The sequence below is a fragment of the Vigna umbellata genome, chromosome 11 (assembly GCF_029865625.1).
Source record: "Vigna umbellata cultivar VRB3 chromosome 11, Vumbellata_1.0, whole genome shotgun sequence".
Taxonomy (NCBI): domain Eukaryota; kingdom Viridiplantae; phylum Streptophyta; class Magnoliopsida; order Fabales; family Fabaceae; genus Vigna; species Vigna umbellata.
Genome location: NC_142175.1, coordinates 13,978,790 through 13,994,094, shown reverse-complemented (window position 1 = coordinate 13,994,094; position 15,305 = coordinate 13,978,790). Strand labels below are relative to the sequence as shown.

The following is a 15,305-nucleotide window of genomic DNA, read 5'->3' as shown; positions in this document are numbered from 1 at the left end:
GTAAGGAGACATCCCTATCGGTGCTTTGTAAGCTGTCCTGTGAGCCCAAAGAGCATCGTCCAACCTATTGCTCCAATCTTTCCTGTTGGGCTGGACAATCTTCTCCAAAATCCTCTTAATCTCCCTGTTGGAGATCTCAGCTTGCCCATTTGTTTGGGGGTGGTAAGGTGTAGAAACTCTGTGCGTCACCCCATATTTCTTGAGCAAGGCTTGCATGGATCTGTTGCAAAAATGGGTTCCTTGATCACTAACAATTGCTCTAGGCACTCCAAACCTGCAAAAGAGGTGAGATCTAACAAAATCTACAACAACCCGAGCATCATTAGTCCTGGTGGCTCTAGCTTCCACCCATTTTGAAACATAATCCACAGCAAGGAGAATATAACAGAAACCAAAAGAAACAGGAAAAGGACCCATGAAATCTATACCCCATACATCAAACACCTCACAGAACAACATAGGTTGTTGAGGCATCTCTTGTCTCTGTGAAATTGATCCTCCTGCTCTCTGACAAGGCTCACAGGTGCTGCAGATCTTCTCCGCATCTTTGAAGATGGAAGGCCAATAAAAACCACAGTCCAGCACCCTGCGAGCTGTTCTCTGTATCCCCAGATGACCACCAGGTGAGGAGGCATGACAAAACTGCAGGACCGAGTCAATCTCATGGTCCGGAATGCATCTCCTAGTAACCTGGTCACTGCACAACTTCCACAGATATGGGTCATCCCAAACATAATACTTAGCATCACTCTTAATTTTAGCAATCTGAGCACGTGATGCTAAGGGAGGAAAAACAGAAGCAACCAAATAATTTACAATGTGTGCAAACCAAGGAGTGGGGTGAGAGTAAGAAATCATCAACAAACTCTCGTCAGGAAAGGTATCCTGTATGGGCAACACATCAGCTTCATCATCAGCTTTTTCAATCCGGCTTAGGTGGTCTGCAACCAAATTTCGTGCTCCACTCCGGTCTTCAATTTGCAAGTCAAACTCTTGGAGCAGTAGCATCCACCTGATCAATCTAGGCTTTGACTCCGCCTTTTTCAACAGAAACTTTAGAGCTGCATGGTCAGTATACACAATAACAGGTGATCCAAGCAAATATGACCTAAACTTATCAAGGGCAAAAACAATTGCCAACAACTCTTTTTCAGTGGTGGTATAATTTGCCTGGGCAACATCCAAAGTGCGTGAAGCATAGTAGATCACTCTCGGCAGCTTGTCAATTTTCTGTGTCAAGACAGCCCCTAATGCATAATTAGACGCATCACACATGAGCTCAAATGGGGCTGTCCAATCCGGTGCCTGAATGATAGGGGCGGTGGTCAAAGCTTCCTTCAGGCAATCAAACGCCTGCTTGCATCTGTCATCAAAAGAGAAGTCAATATCTTTCTGCAGCAGTCTGGACAAAGGAAGCGCCTTCTTGCTGAAATCTTTGATGAAGCGCCTGTAGAAACCTGCATGTCCAAGAAAAGATCGCACCTCTCGCACGCAAGAGGGGTAAGGCAACTGCGAAATCACAGATATCTTAGCAGGGTCTACCTCTATTCCCTTTTCAGAAATGATATGCCCTAGAACCAAACCTTGTCCAACCATGAAGTGACATTTCTCAAAATTGAGAACAAGGTTTGTTTCTATGCATCTTTTCAAAACTTTTTCCAGACTGTCTAAACATGCATCAAAGGAGGATTCGTACATAGTAAAATCATCCATAAACACCTCTATGCAATTCTCAAGAAAGTCGCTAAAAATGCTAAGCATGCACCGCTGCCAGGGGCATTGCATAGACCAAAGGGCATCCTCCTATAGGCAAAAGTGCCAAAGGGACAGGTGAATGTGGTTTTTTCTTGATCCTCAGGAGCAATATTTATTTGAAAGTAACCAGAAAAACCATCAAGAAAACAATAATGAGATTTACCTGCCAGGCGCTCCAGCATCTGATCAATGAATGGCAGGGGAAATGATCTTTCCTGGTTGCTTGGTTGAGCCTCCTATAGTCATTGCAGACTCTCCAACTGTTCTGCACTCTAGTTGGGATGAGCTCATCCCTCTCATTCTTCACCACAGTGAGGCCAGTTTTCTTGGGCACAACATGGATGGGGCTAACCCACTGACTGTCTGAAATAGGGTAGATGATCCCAGCTTGCAAAAGCTTGGTCACCTCCTTCTTGATGACGTCCATGATCACGGGGTTTTGCCTTCTTTGTGGCTGTCTCACTGGCCTTGCCCCATCTTCCAAAAGAATTCTATGCATGCATGTGGATGGGCTAATACCAGGTATGTCAGCCAAACTCCAACCAATGGCCTTCTTGTGCTTCCTCAACACACCAAGCAACTTCTCCTCTTGAACAGAATCAAGGGAGGTGGAAATGATCACCGGTTTCTTCTCATCATCCTCCAAGTACACGTACTTGAGGTTATCTGGGAGCTGTTTCAACTCAGGAGTAGGTGCCTGCAAGTCAGATTCATTTGTACTTCCTACAAAGTGGTTAGTGCATTCTGACTCCAAAGAATTCACAGGTAAAGGCGGAACACCTATCTCATCAAGCTCCAAATCCATATCCATGACAATTACATTATCAACATCATCCATATCAAAAACATCATCAACATCATGGATATCAAAGTTCTCTTCAAAATCAACATCATTCTCAAATTCAGATTCAATGCATGTATGTAGAGAAGATAGAAAAGAATGCTCTTTCTTATGCAAAGAATCAAAATCATCAACAACATATTTATCAATAATGTCATCCAATGCATCGATCTTAAACAGAGAATGGTCCTCAGCTGGAAATTTCATTGCATCAAGGATATTAAAATGAACAACAATATCAGCAAATTCCATAGACAAAGTTCCAGCATACACATCAATCTTAGTTCGGGCAGTTTTCAAGAATGGCCTGCCTAAGATAATGGGAGCGGATCCATGAGAGAATCCCTCCTCCATTTCCAAAACATAAAAGTCAGCAGGAAAAATCAATTCACCAACCCTAACCAAGACATCCTCTATGAAACCTGCTGGGTGGGTAACACTCCTATTAGCCAACTGAATGACCACACCCGTGGTTTGCAAAGGACCCAGAGACAAAGAAGCATATATAGATAAAGGCATGACATTAACAGAAGCACCCAAATCAAGCATGGCATTTTCAAATTTATTGTTTCCAATCACACAAGGAATGCAAAATATACCTGGGTCCTTGCACTTTTCAGGGATGTGCGGGACCGACTTACCAATAAGCGCAGATACATTCCTTCCCATGCTAATTCTCTCATTTCCCTTCATCTTCCTCTTGTGTGTGCACAGCTCCTTCAAGAATTTGGCATACTTCGGTATCTGCTTGATGGCATCAAGTAGAGGTATGTTCACCTCTACCTTCCTGAAGGTCTCCAGAATTTCCTTATCCACATCTTCCATCTTTTTGCTAGGAAGTGCCCGTGAAGGGAATGGTAGAGGGATAGGTCGGTCAACCAATGGAGAAGGTGCGGCAGCGGTGGTGGTGGAAGAGGGAGAAGATCCACTTGAAGAAGAACCACCGGCTGGAGAAGAAGATTCACCCACCTCAAATGCCTTGCTCGGACCGTCATGGTCGTTCTTTCTAGGACAATTAGCAGGCATGGGTGTAGGTATAGAAGCGGGCTCTGAAGGCACAAAAATCTGCTTCCCTGATCTAAGGGTTATGGCACTCACATTCCTTGGGTTCTGCACAGTCTGGGATGGTAACTTATCCGAATTCTGATACTGCGCCTGGTTTATCTGAGTAGCCATCTGACCCATCTGGTTAGTGAGACTCTGTATGGAAGCTCTAGTCTCCTGCTGAAACTGCAGGTTTTGCATAGTCATCTGTCTCACTAACTCTTCCAATGAAGGTTCAGACGAAGTGGAAGGTTGGGCAACTGGCTGGGTAGGTGCCTCTTGTTGCTGCTGTTGTTGTTGCCTCTGGTGTTGTTGCATTGGTGGAGGCACATATCTGTTAGGTGCTCCAGCATTCTGGAAAGGTGGTGTCTGCTGTTGATGCTGTGGCGCATTGTTCCATCTCAGATTGGGGTGATTCCTCCACCCTGGGTTGTACCTGTTGCTAGATAAGTCATGATTTTGCTGTTGTTGCTGCCTGTTGTTGTAGATGTTTGTAGCATAAGCCTGAGGCGCATCAGAGGCAGCAGATTGCTGCAAAGAAGGACAAGCATCTGTATAGTGGTCACTGGAAGGACAAATAGCACATAGCCGTGCAACAGATGCAGATGAAGCTGCAGATCTCTGGTTGGTAGTCAACTGTGTCACCAACTTCGTAAGGGAGTCAATCTTTCCTTCCAACTTGCTTTCAACAGCTGATAAAGACTGGGCAACAACATCATGTACGCCCCTCACCACAATGGCATCATTCCTGGTGCTAAACTGCTGGGAGTTGGAGGCCATCTTCTCAATCAATTGCCTGGCCTCAGCAGGTGTGGTGTCTCCAATAGCTCCACCACTGGCAGCATCAATCATACCACGGTCCATGTTGTTCAAACCCTCATAGAAATACTGGACAAGGAGATGCTCAGGTATCTGATGGTGGGGACAACTAGCACAAAGTGTCTTGAATCTCTCCCAATACTCATATAAGTTCTCTCCACCAAGCTGCCTAATCCCAGTTATGTCCTTTCTGATAGCTGTGGTCCGGGCTGCTGGGAAAAATTTATCTAAGAACAGCCTCTTCAGATCATCCCAGCTAGTGACGGATCTAGGCGCCAAACCATACAACCAATCCTTAGCAACATTTTCCAATGAATGAGGGAATGCCTTCAAGAAGATGTGCTCTTCAGGAACATCATGTGGTTTCATACTAGAACAGACAATGTGGAATTCCTTCAAATGCTTATGAGGACTGTCACCTGCAAGACCATGAAACTTGGGCAACAAATGGATCAGTCCAGTCTTGAGAACAAATGGAACGTCCTCATCAGGATATTGGATGCACAAGCTTTCGATATCGAAATCAGGTGCAGCCATCTCCCTAAAAGTCCTCTCGCGAGGTGGAGGTTGTGCCATATTGTTCTCAGTGTGAAAAACAACAGAATCAGAATCAGAATCACGTGCAGATGCAACAGATGCAGTAGATGCAGTATGCACAAAGTACTCAGCAGTGGGATGCACAGTATCCAATGGAACAGACTCAAAAACAGACTCTAAAGATAAATTTCTAGAATGCCTAGCTAACCTATGAAAAGTTCTATCAATCTCAGGATCAAAGGGTGGTATAGGCCCAGGGTTTCCCCTAGTCATGCACTAAGTCACAACACCCTAAAATCATGAAACGATATCACAAAAATTTTGAACACACAAAACAACCTAAACAAACAAATCACACACACTCAAACATACAAGACAAAACACGACACACAAACAACACATTATCAACACAAAAGACCTAAAACTGAACCGTTGGTCCCCGGCAGCGGCGCCATTTTGATGAGAGGGTCGCACCTCCCAACAAAAGTTGATTGCAGATATTAATGCAGTACAGTGCTAGGAAGTGACTCCTAGGTCGTCTCTCAAGGACCAATTTGGGTTCAGTCTTAGATCAACACGTAGTGTAGGGGGGGTTTTTTGTGATTTTTGTGATTCAAAAATGAACTAAATCAAAAATGAGAATTAAACACAACCGAATATAAACAAAAGCATTAAAATGAAACCACAACAGATAAATTCCCAAACACAATTCAAGCTATAAAAATGCAACGGTTAGACTAAAACATTAAATGCACAATATTGTCATCTAACCTACACATTCACCACCAAAAAGAAGAAAACGCTTGCAGAGTTAATTTAAATAATTTAGTGCTGCTGTAAAATAAAATTGTGTTGCACCGTTTTTCCATCCAAGGCCGTGGCACTCTTTTGGCAAGGAAAGAAAAATTATTAAAACCACCTTGATGCTTCTTCCTTCTTCACGTAATTTCCAACTTCTACCATGGTCCATTCACTTTGCAAAAGGAAATGAAAGCAAATCCAATCACATAAGAAGGCTTACGTGACTTATTCTCCATTCCATAAGAGACAAAGAAATGCATTAAAAGGCCGTGGGCCACTTCTCCATTCACGGTTCTCTTTGCCCAGTACAAGACATCACTTCTTCACTTAATCTTCCTCTCAATTAAATAAAACACTTGCATTTATTCAGCTGCCAAACGTCCCATCATCTCTTCATTCCAACATTGTGCTCTCTGCTCCACTACCCGTGCATACATTCTCTCCCTCTCGGCTACTATTCTTTTTCCAAATAAAAATCCTACACTTCTGCACCGTTTTCATTCAATGCTTAACTCATAAAAAATAAATAAAACTTCTAACTTTGACCGTGACAAGGGAATAAATTCCCAGGATGTGACCGTGTTGTCCTTTCTCCAAGCAAAATGAATCCCCTCTAAATGAAAGATGATGCTTCTAGGCTGGCGTGAATCACAGTTTGTGTCCAGTCCATACTATGAAAGCAGCATTCCAATTCATACAGCTGGATGTGGCAGCAGTAACGTGTGCTTACTCAATAAAGAAAACTTAAATGATTTTCTCTAAGTTGAAAATGTAACAGTGTTAACAATCCGAGAGAGTGGCAGCTGGGTCACGCCCCTCCAAAACCGAGACACCTCCACTCATTCTTCTTGCATCCAAATGGTGACAGCTCCACTTGCTTCACCGTGACAGCACCTCTTCACCGCTTCATTCTCCGTACATCAACTTCAACAAAGTGATTCAGCCTCCCAATTCTCTTCCAGCTCAACGTGTGCATCACACAGCTCTTTCATTCTTCTTGCATCCACTTCCCACGCACACCATTATCATGAACTGCAGCTGTGCTTCCAAATGAGTCACTACTTAACTGCTCTTCCAGCCCAACACGCACGACAGCTACTGCTCCACCACGTTCCAGTGCAACACGTTACCAATCCCGTACGTTCATTCTCTCCTACTCAATCAACATTTCATTCTGCTTCCAGCACCTTCAATCACCGTGAAAGGAAGGAAGCTTCTGGAATGAAACAAAAAAATGAGAGCTTCCCTAGGCACCGAATGCGTTTTCATACTCCAAGAAGAAGAAAATTGTGTTCCTCATTGATTATCAAAACAGTGTTTTCAATGCCAAGAATTCAAAAATCCACGAGCCTCTCCAATTGAAAAAACAAAATTCAAATCAATGTAACAGTAGATGAATAACTTGCGCACACCAACGCTGAATATGAATGTAAAACCGAGAGTCAAAAACAAAGAAATCACAAGTGGCCTTCAGCAACGTGGAGAAGTAAAAAAAAAACTTTCTTTCATTCATCCTCCGAATCCAAAAAAAAAACCAGCGTAAACATCATTTTTTTTTTCAAGAACACAAGCCGAGAGTGTAAAAGTCCTCCCCCTGCAAGTGGCGGCTGCCTTTTTCTAAGGTCCGTGTGTCCCTCTTTTTAGGGTAGGGTCCACACATACAAAAACCCTAGGGTGCTAAGTCATTAATTTCTAATTTTGGGTCTAATCTAATTTACCAAAAATTGACCCAAAATGTAAAAACTGATACAGAAATTCTAAACTACTGAATTACAATTTAATTAATTCTAAAATGTCTGTGTGGAGAGTCTTGAATTTATTCGGCATTCTTCCTGATGTCCCAAAATGTATTTCCGAAATTTTCCTGCACTTCAAAAATGCACTTAATCAGCTCAGAAAATCCAAATTAGCACAATTACAAATTTCCGACCAAATTAAGCGGAATTCGGAAAACTGGGAAATAACAAACAATTAAACATAATTCCCTGGTTTATTTAAGTGCAATAAACTAAATCTAATTCAAGAAATAACGACTCATCAAAATAGACCACACTTAGTCTTTTGCACTCCTGGGCAAAACCAAACCGAAAACCAGGGAACTACTCAAACATCAGGAAGCTGACACAGACTCGAAAGACAGATAACAAAGACTCCAAAACAGAAACACAGTTGCACAATTCTCACAAAATTCTGGACGGTAAAAGGTATAGGCAGAATCCACACAGAGTCAACAAAAGCAGATACTCAAAGAATCATCCAAACAATTCAGTACAAGGAAAGTAGTCAATCAGTTCAAGAGATGAATCAACAGCAACAGAGCCTCACAGATGCACACAATCTGTGTTTCTCTCAAGTGTTTAAGGTAAATCAATGTCACTCAATGCACTCAAGAAAGAAAACAACAACAGACTTGGCAAGCCTCTAATATCAACACTCGAACACATATGCATGTTCAAATCAAAAGGTCTTTTCATGGTTGTAATGGGGCCAAGGACAAGGGAGGATATATCTGGATAAGAAGCTACAAACCATAAGGAACAGAGGAGCAATGGGGAACAAGTGTAAACACATTCAAACACACCCACAACCTCTAATTCCATCCTCTTCTTGACTCCATTATTCACAATTATTCACATTTTTTTTTTCTGCTCTCTTTTTTTCATCCTGTCTCTTTTCTTTTCTCTATTCAGCACACAATTTCAAGAGACAAGATACACCACATATTTACAAAAACAAAACAAGAAGAGGAACTAACTAGCCAACTCATCAAAATCCCCAAGGAGACCACACTTGTTCCCAAAACACTTCCAAAGCTCCAAAATTCCCTAAGGTTAAGGTAATCATGGTTTTTCACTTAGGGCTAGTGTATGAGCATTCAAAACAAAGAAATGGGGGAAAGTATAGGCTCAAAAAGGGTTTTCAAAGGATTAGAACAAGGTAAGCTTATTTGGCTAGAGAGGCTCAAAAACAAAGCTGCCTTTATCACTTCCAAACATGCATATCAATCAAGAGTTATCAACAAGAGTCAAACCAAGGCATATGTGCAAGCAATCAAGAGACATATCACACACAAGAAAGAACATCAAGTGGCTCAAATTCTCACACAGGGCATTTGTGTCACAATCAATTCAACTCTCAAACATCATGATCATCTTCCAAGCAAAGAAAAGCAAGGAATCCAAAATCTCAGAGTATCAATGAAGTGAGGGAAAACTGACAACCTAACCACAATCCAGAATTTACGAAAAGTATGCAAAACTGTACACAAGACACAACAAACTACATAAAAACCGAAACATGAACAAAGAAACAACCTCCCTTAATAGACCACACTTAAACGATACAATGTCCTCAGTGTGTCACAATCAGTAGATCAAACAATCAGAACAATCATCAGATATCGACAAAGTGCAATAAAAGTGAGGAGGGAAGGGGAAAAGAAACTCCCTGAGTCAGATGGGAGGATAGGTGGGGTCAACCAAAGACGTCTCCTCCACCACTACATCCACTAAAGAAGGGTTGTTGAGGAAAGGCTTCAGTCTATGCCCATTCACCTTGAAGCTTTTAGCTATAGATGGACCTTGGATCTCTACTGCACCATAAGGATAAACATTAGTCACAACAAAAGGTCCAGTCCATTTTGATCTCAACTTACCACCCATGAGTCCGAGTCTAGAGTTATACAACAAAACCTGTTGGCCAACCTCGAAGTCCTTTCTAACAATAGAACTATCATGGAACTTCTTTGTCCTTTCCTTGTAGAACTTCGAGTTCTCATATGCCTCCAATCGGATCTCATCCAATTCATTCAATTGCAACTTTCTTTCCTCTCCAGCTTGGTCCATGGAGAAGTTGCAAATCTTCACAGCCCAATATGCCCGATGCTCAATCTCGACCGGTAGGTGACATGCTTTTCCAAAGACAACCCGGTAAGGAGACATCCCTATCGGTGCTTTGTAAGCTGTCCTGTGAGCCCAAAGAGCATCGTCCAACCTATTGCTCCAATCTTTCCTGTTGGGCTGGACAATCTTCTCCAAAATCCTCTTAATCTCCCTGTTGGAGATCTCAGCTTGCCCATTTGTTTGGGGGTGGTAAGGTGTAGAAACTCTGTGCGTCACCCCATATTTCTTGAGCAAGGCTTGCATGGATCTGTTGCAAAAATGGGTTCCTTGATCACTAACAATTGCTCTAGGCACTCCAAACCTGCAAAAGAGGTGAGATCTAACAAAATCTACAACAACCCGAGCATCATTAGTCCTGGTGGCTCTAGCTTCCACCCATTTTGAAACATAATCCACAGCAAGGAGAATATAACAGAAACCAAAAGAAACAGGAAAAGGACCCATGAAATCTATACCCCATACATCAAACACCTCACAGAACAACATAGGTTGTTGAGGCATCTCTTGTCTCTGTGAAATTGATCCTCCTGCTCTCTGACAAGGCTCACAGGTGCTGCAGATCTTCTCCGCATCTTTGAAGATGGAAGGCCAATAAAAACCACAGTCCAGCACCCTGCGAGCTGTTCTCTGTATCCCCAGATGACCACCAGGTGAGGAGGCATGACAAAACTGCAGGACCGAGTCAATCTCATGGTCCGGAATGCATCTCCTAGTAACCTGGTCACTGCACAACTTCCACAGATATGGGTCATCCCAAACATAATACTTAGCATCACTCTTAATTTTAGCAATCTGAGCACGTGATGCTAAGGGAGGAAAAACAGAAGCAACCAAATAATTTACAATGTGTGCAAACCAAGGAGTGGGGTGAGAGTAAGAAATCATCAACAAACTCTCGTCAGGAAAGGTATCCTGTATGGGCAACACATCAGCTTCATCATCAGCTTTTTCAATCCGGCTTAGGTGGTCTGCAACCAAATTTCGTGCTCCACTCCGGTCTTCAATTTGCAAGTCAAACTCTTGGAGCAGTAGCATCCACCTGATCAATCTAGGCTTTGACTCCGCCTTTTTCAACAGAAACTTTAGAGCTGCATGGTCAGTATACACAATAACAGGTGATCCAAGCAAATATGACCTAAACTTATCAAGGGCAAAAACAATTGCCAACAACTCTTTTTCAGTGGTGGTATAATTTGCCTGGGCAACATCCAAAGTGCGTGAAGCATAGTAGATCACTCTCGGCAGCTTGTCAATTTTCTGTGTCAAGACAGCCCCTAATGCATAATTAGACGCATCACACATGAGCTCAAATGGGGCTGTCCAATCCGGTGCCTGAATGATAGGGGCGGTGGTCAAAGCTTCCTTCAGGCAATCAAACGCCTGCTTGCATCTGTCATCAAAAGAGAAGTCAATATCTTTCTGCAGCAGTCTGGACAAAAGAAGCGCCTTCTTGCTGAAATCTTTGATGAAGCGCCTGTAGAAACCTGCATGTCCAAGAAAAGATCGCACCTCTCGCACGCAAGAGGGGTAAGGCAACTGCGAAATCACAGATATCTTAGCAGGGTCTACCTCTATTCCCTTTTCAGAAATGATATGCCCTAGAACCAAACCTTGTCCAACCATGAAGTGACATTTCTCAAAATTGAGAACAAGGTTTGTTTCTATGCATCTTTTCAAAACTTTTTCCAGACTGTCTAAACATGCATCAAAGGAGGATCCGTACACAGTAAAATCATCCATAAACACCTCTATGCAATTCTCAAGAAAGTCGCTAAAAATGCTAAGCATGCACCGCTGGAAGGTACCAGGGGCATTGCATAGACCAAAGGGCATCCTCCTATAGGCAAAAGTGCCAAAGGGACAGGTGAATGTGGTTTTTTCTTGATCCTCAGGAGCAATATTTATTTGAAAGTAACCAGAAAAACCATCAAGAAAACAATAATGAGATTTACCTGCCAGGCGCTCCAGCATCTGATCAATGAATGGCAGGGGGAAATGATCTTTCCTGGTTGCTTGGTTGAGCCTCCTATAGTCAATGCAGACTCTCCAACTGTTCTGCACTCTAGTTGGGATGAGCTCATCCCTCTCATTCTTCACCACAGTGAGGCCAGTTTTCTTGGGCACAACATGGATGGGGCTAACCCACTGACTGTCTGAAATAGGGTAGATGATCCCAGCTTGCAAAAGCTTGGTCACCTCCTTCTTGATGACGTCCATGATCACGGGGTTTTGCCTTCTTTGTGGCTGTCTCACTGGCCTTGCCCCATCTTCCAAAAGAATTCTATGCATGCATGTGGATGGGCTAATACCAGGTACGTCAGCCAAACTCCAACCAATGGCCTTCTTGTGCTTCCTCAACACACCAAGCAACTTCTCCTCTTGAACAGAATCAAGGGAGGTGGAAATGATCACCGGTTTCTTCTCATCATCCTCCAAGTACACGTACTTGAGGTTATCTGGGAGCTGTTTCAACTCAGGAGTAGGTGCCTGCAAGTCAGATTCATTTGTACTTCCTACAAAGTGGTTAGTGCATTCTGACTCCAAAGAATTCACAGGTAAAGGCGGAACACCTATCTCATCAAGCTCCAAATCCATATCCATGACAATTACATTATCAACATCATCCATATCAAAAACATCATCAACATCATGGATATCAAAGTTCTCTTCAAAATCAACATCATTCTCAAATTCAGATTCAATGCATGTATGTAGAGAAGATAGAAAAGAATGCTCTTTCTTATGCAAAGAATCAAAATCATCAACAACATATTTATCAATAATGTCATCCAATGCATCGATCTTAAACAGAGAATGGTCCTCAGCTGGAAATTTCATTGCATCAAGGATATTAAAATGAACAACAATATCAGCAAATTCCATAAACAAAGTTCCAGCATACACATCAATCTTAGTTCGGGCAGTTTTCAAGAATGGCCTGCCTAAGATAATGGGAGCGGATCCATGAGAGAATCCCTCCTCCATTTCCAAAACATAAAAGTCAGCAGGAAAAATCAATTCACCAACCCTAACCAAGACATCCTCTATGAAACCTGCTGGGTGGGTAACACTCCTATTAGCCAACTGAATGACCACACCCGTGGTTTGCAAAGGACCCAGAGACAAAGAAGCATATATAGATAAAGGCATGACATTAACAGAAGCACCCAAATCAAGCATGGCATTTTCAAATTTATTGTTTCCAATCACACAAGGAATGCAAAATATACCTGGGTCCTTGCACTTTTCAGGGATGTGCGGGACCGACTTACCAATAAGCGCAGATACATTCCTTCCCATGCTAATTCTCTCATTTCCCTTCATCTTCCTCTTGTGTGTGCACAGCTCCTTCAAGAATTTGGCATACTTCGGTATCTGCTTGATGGCATCAAGTAGAGGTATGTTCACCTCTACCTTCCTGAAGGTCTCCAGAATTTCCTTATCCACATCTTCCATCTTTTTGCTAGGAAGTGCCCGTGAAGGGAATGGTAGAGGGATAGGTCGGTCAACCAATGGAGAAGGTGCGGCAGCGGTGGTGGTGGAAGAGGGAGAAGATCCACTTGAAGAAGAACCACCGGCTGGAGAAGAAGATTCACCCACCTCAAATGCCTTGCTCGGACCGTCATGGTCGTTCTTTCTAGGACAATTAGCAGGCATGGGTGTAGGTATAGAAGCGGGCTCTGAAGGCACAAAAATCTGCTTCCCTGATCTAAGGGTTATGGCACTCACATTCCTTGGGTTCTGCACAGTCTGGGATGGTAACTTATCCGAATTCTGATACTGCGCCTGGTTTATCTGAGTAGCCATCTGACCCATCTGGTTAGTGAGACTCTGTATGGAAGCTCTAGTCTCCTGCTGAAACTGCAGGTTTTGCATAGTCATCTGTCTCACTAACTCTTCCAATGAAGGTTCAGACGAAGTGGAAGGTTGGGCAACTGGCTGGGTAGGTGCCTCTTGTTGCTGCTGTTGTTGTTGCCTCTGGTGTTGTTGCATTGGTGGAGGCACATATCTGTTAGGTGCTCCAGCATTCTGGAAAGGTGGTGTCTGCTGTTGATGCTGTGGCGCATTGTTCCATCTCAGATTGGGGTGATTCCTCCACCCTGGGTTGTACCTGTTGCTAGATAAGTCATGATTTTGCTGTTGTTGCTGCCTGTTGTTGTAGATGTTTGTAGCATAAGCCTGAGGCGCATCAGAGGCAGCAGATTGCTGCAAAGAAGGACAAGCATCTGTATAGTGGTCACTGGAAGGACAAATAGCACATAGCCGTGCAACAGATGCAGATGAAGCTGCAGATCTCTGGTTGGTAGTCAACTGTGTCACCAACTTCGTAAGGGAGTCAATCTTTCCTTCCAACTTGCTTTCAACAGCTGATAAAGACTGGGCAACAACATCATGTACGCCCCTCACCACAATGGCATCATTCCTGGTGCTAAACTGCTGGGAGTTGGAGGCCATCTTCTCAATCAATTGCCTGGCCTCAGCAGGTGTGGTGTCTCCAATAGCTCCACCACTGGCAGCATCAATCATACCACAGTCCATGTTGTTCAAACCCTCATAGAAATACTGGACAAGGAGATGCTCAGGTATCTGATGGTGGGGACAACTAGCACAAAGTGTCTTGAATCTCTCCCAATACTCATATAAGTTCTCTCCACCAAGCTGCCTAATCCTAGTTATGTCCTTTCTGATAGCTGTGGTCCGGGCTGCTGGGAAAAATTTATCTAAGAACAGCCTCTTCAGATCATCCCAGCTAGTGACGGATCTAGGCGCCAAACCATACAACCAATCCTTAGCAACATTTTCCAATGAATGAGGGAATGCCTTCAAGAAGATGTGCTCTTCAGGAACATCATGTGGTTTCATACTAGAACAGACAATGTGGAATTCCTTCAAATGCTTATGAGGACTGTCACCTGCAAGACCATGAAACTTGGGCAACAAATGGATCAGTCCAGTCTTGAGAACAAATGGAACGTCCTCATCAGGATATTGGATGCACAAGCTTTCGATATCGAAATCAGGTGCAGCCATCTCCCTAAAAGTCCTCTCGCGAGGTGGAGGTTGTGCCATATTGTTCTCAGTGTGAAAAACAACAGAATCAGAATCAGAATCACGTGCAGATGCAACAGATGCAGTAGATGCAGTATGCACAAAGTACTCAGCAGTGGGATGCACAGTATCCAATGGAACAGACTCAAAAACAGACTCTAAAGATAAATTTCTAGAATGCCTAGCTAACCTATGAAAAGTTCTATCAATCTCAGGATCAAAGGGTGGTATAGGCCCAGGGTTTCCCCTAGTCATGCACTAAGTCACAACACCCTAAAATCATGAAACGATATCACAAAAATTTTGAACACACAAAACAACCTAAACAAACAAATCACACACACTCAAACATACAAGACAAAACACGACACACAAACAACACATTATCAACACAAAAGACCTAAAACTGAACCGTTGGTCCCCGGCAGCGGCGCCATTTTGATGAGAGGGTCGCACCTCCCAACAAAAGTTGATTGCAGATATTAATGCAGTACAGTGCTAGGAAGTGACTCCTAGGTCGTCTCTCAAGGACCAATTTGGGTTCAGTCTTAGATCAA

At 43.1% G+C, this 15,305-nt stretch overlaps 2 protein-coding genes across 2 annotated transcripts in view; both read right to left on the bottom strand.

Annotated features, from left to right (window-relative positions):
* LOC148191022 (uncharacterized) overlaps positions 1 to 4,996 on the bottom strand; it is a 37,735-nt gene extending 32,739 nt beyond the window's left edge. The window contains exons 1-3 of the mRNA XM_088101257.1: positions 4,043 to 4,996; positions 3,656 to 3,955; positions 2,828 to 3,565 (exon numbers count right to left, since the gene is read on the bottom strand). Coding sequence (XP_087957383.1) covers positions 2,828 to 3,565; positions 3,656 to 3,955; positions 4,043 to 4,996 — 1,992 coding nt within the window. The remainder of the gene's footprint in view (positions 1 to 2,827; positions 3,566 to 3,655; positions 3,956 to 4,042) is intronic.
* A 5,247-nt stretch (positions 4,997 to 10,243) lies between these two features.
* Positions 10,244 to 15,003, bottom strand: LOC148191021 (uncharacterized). The gene is made up of 2 exons (XM_088101256.1): positions 11,652 to 15,003; positions 10,244 to 10,326 (listed from the first exon to the last, which is right to left on the bottom strand). Exons 1-2 carry the CDS (start codon positions 15,001 to 15,003, stop codon positions 10,244 to 10,246), a joined length of 3,435 nt encoding a protein of 1,144 aa, XP_087957382.1.
* Between the last annotated feature and the right edge of the window lie 302 nt (positions 15,004 to 15,305).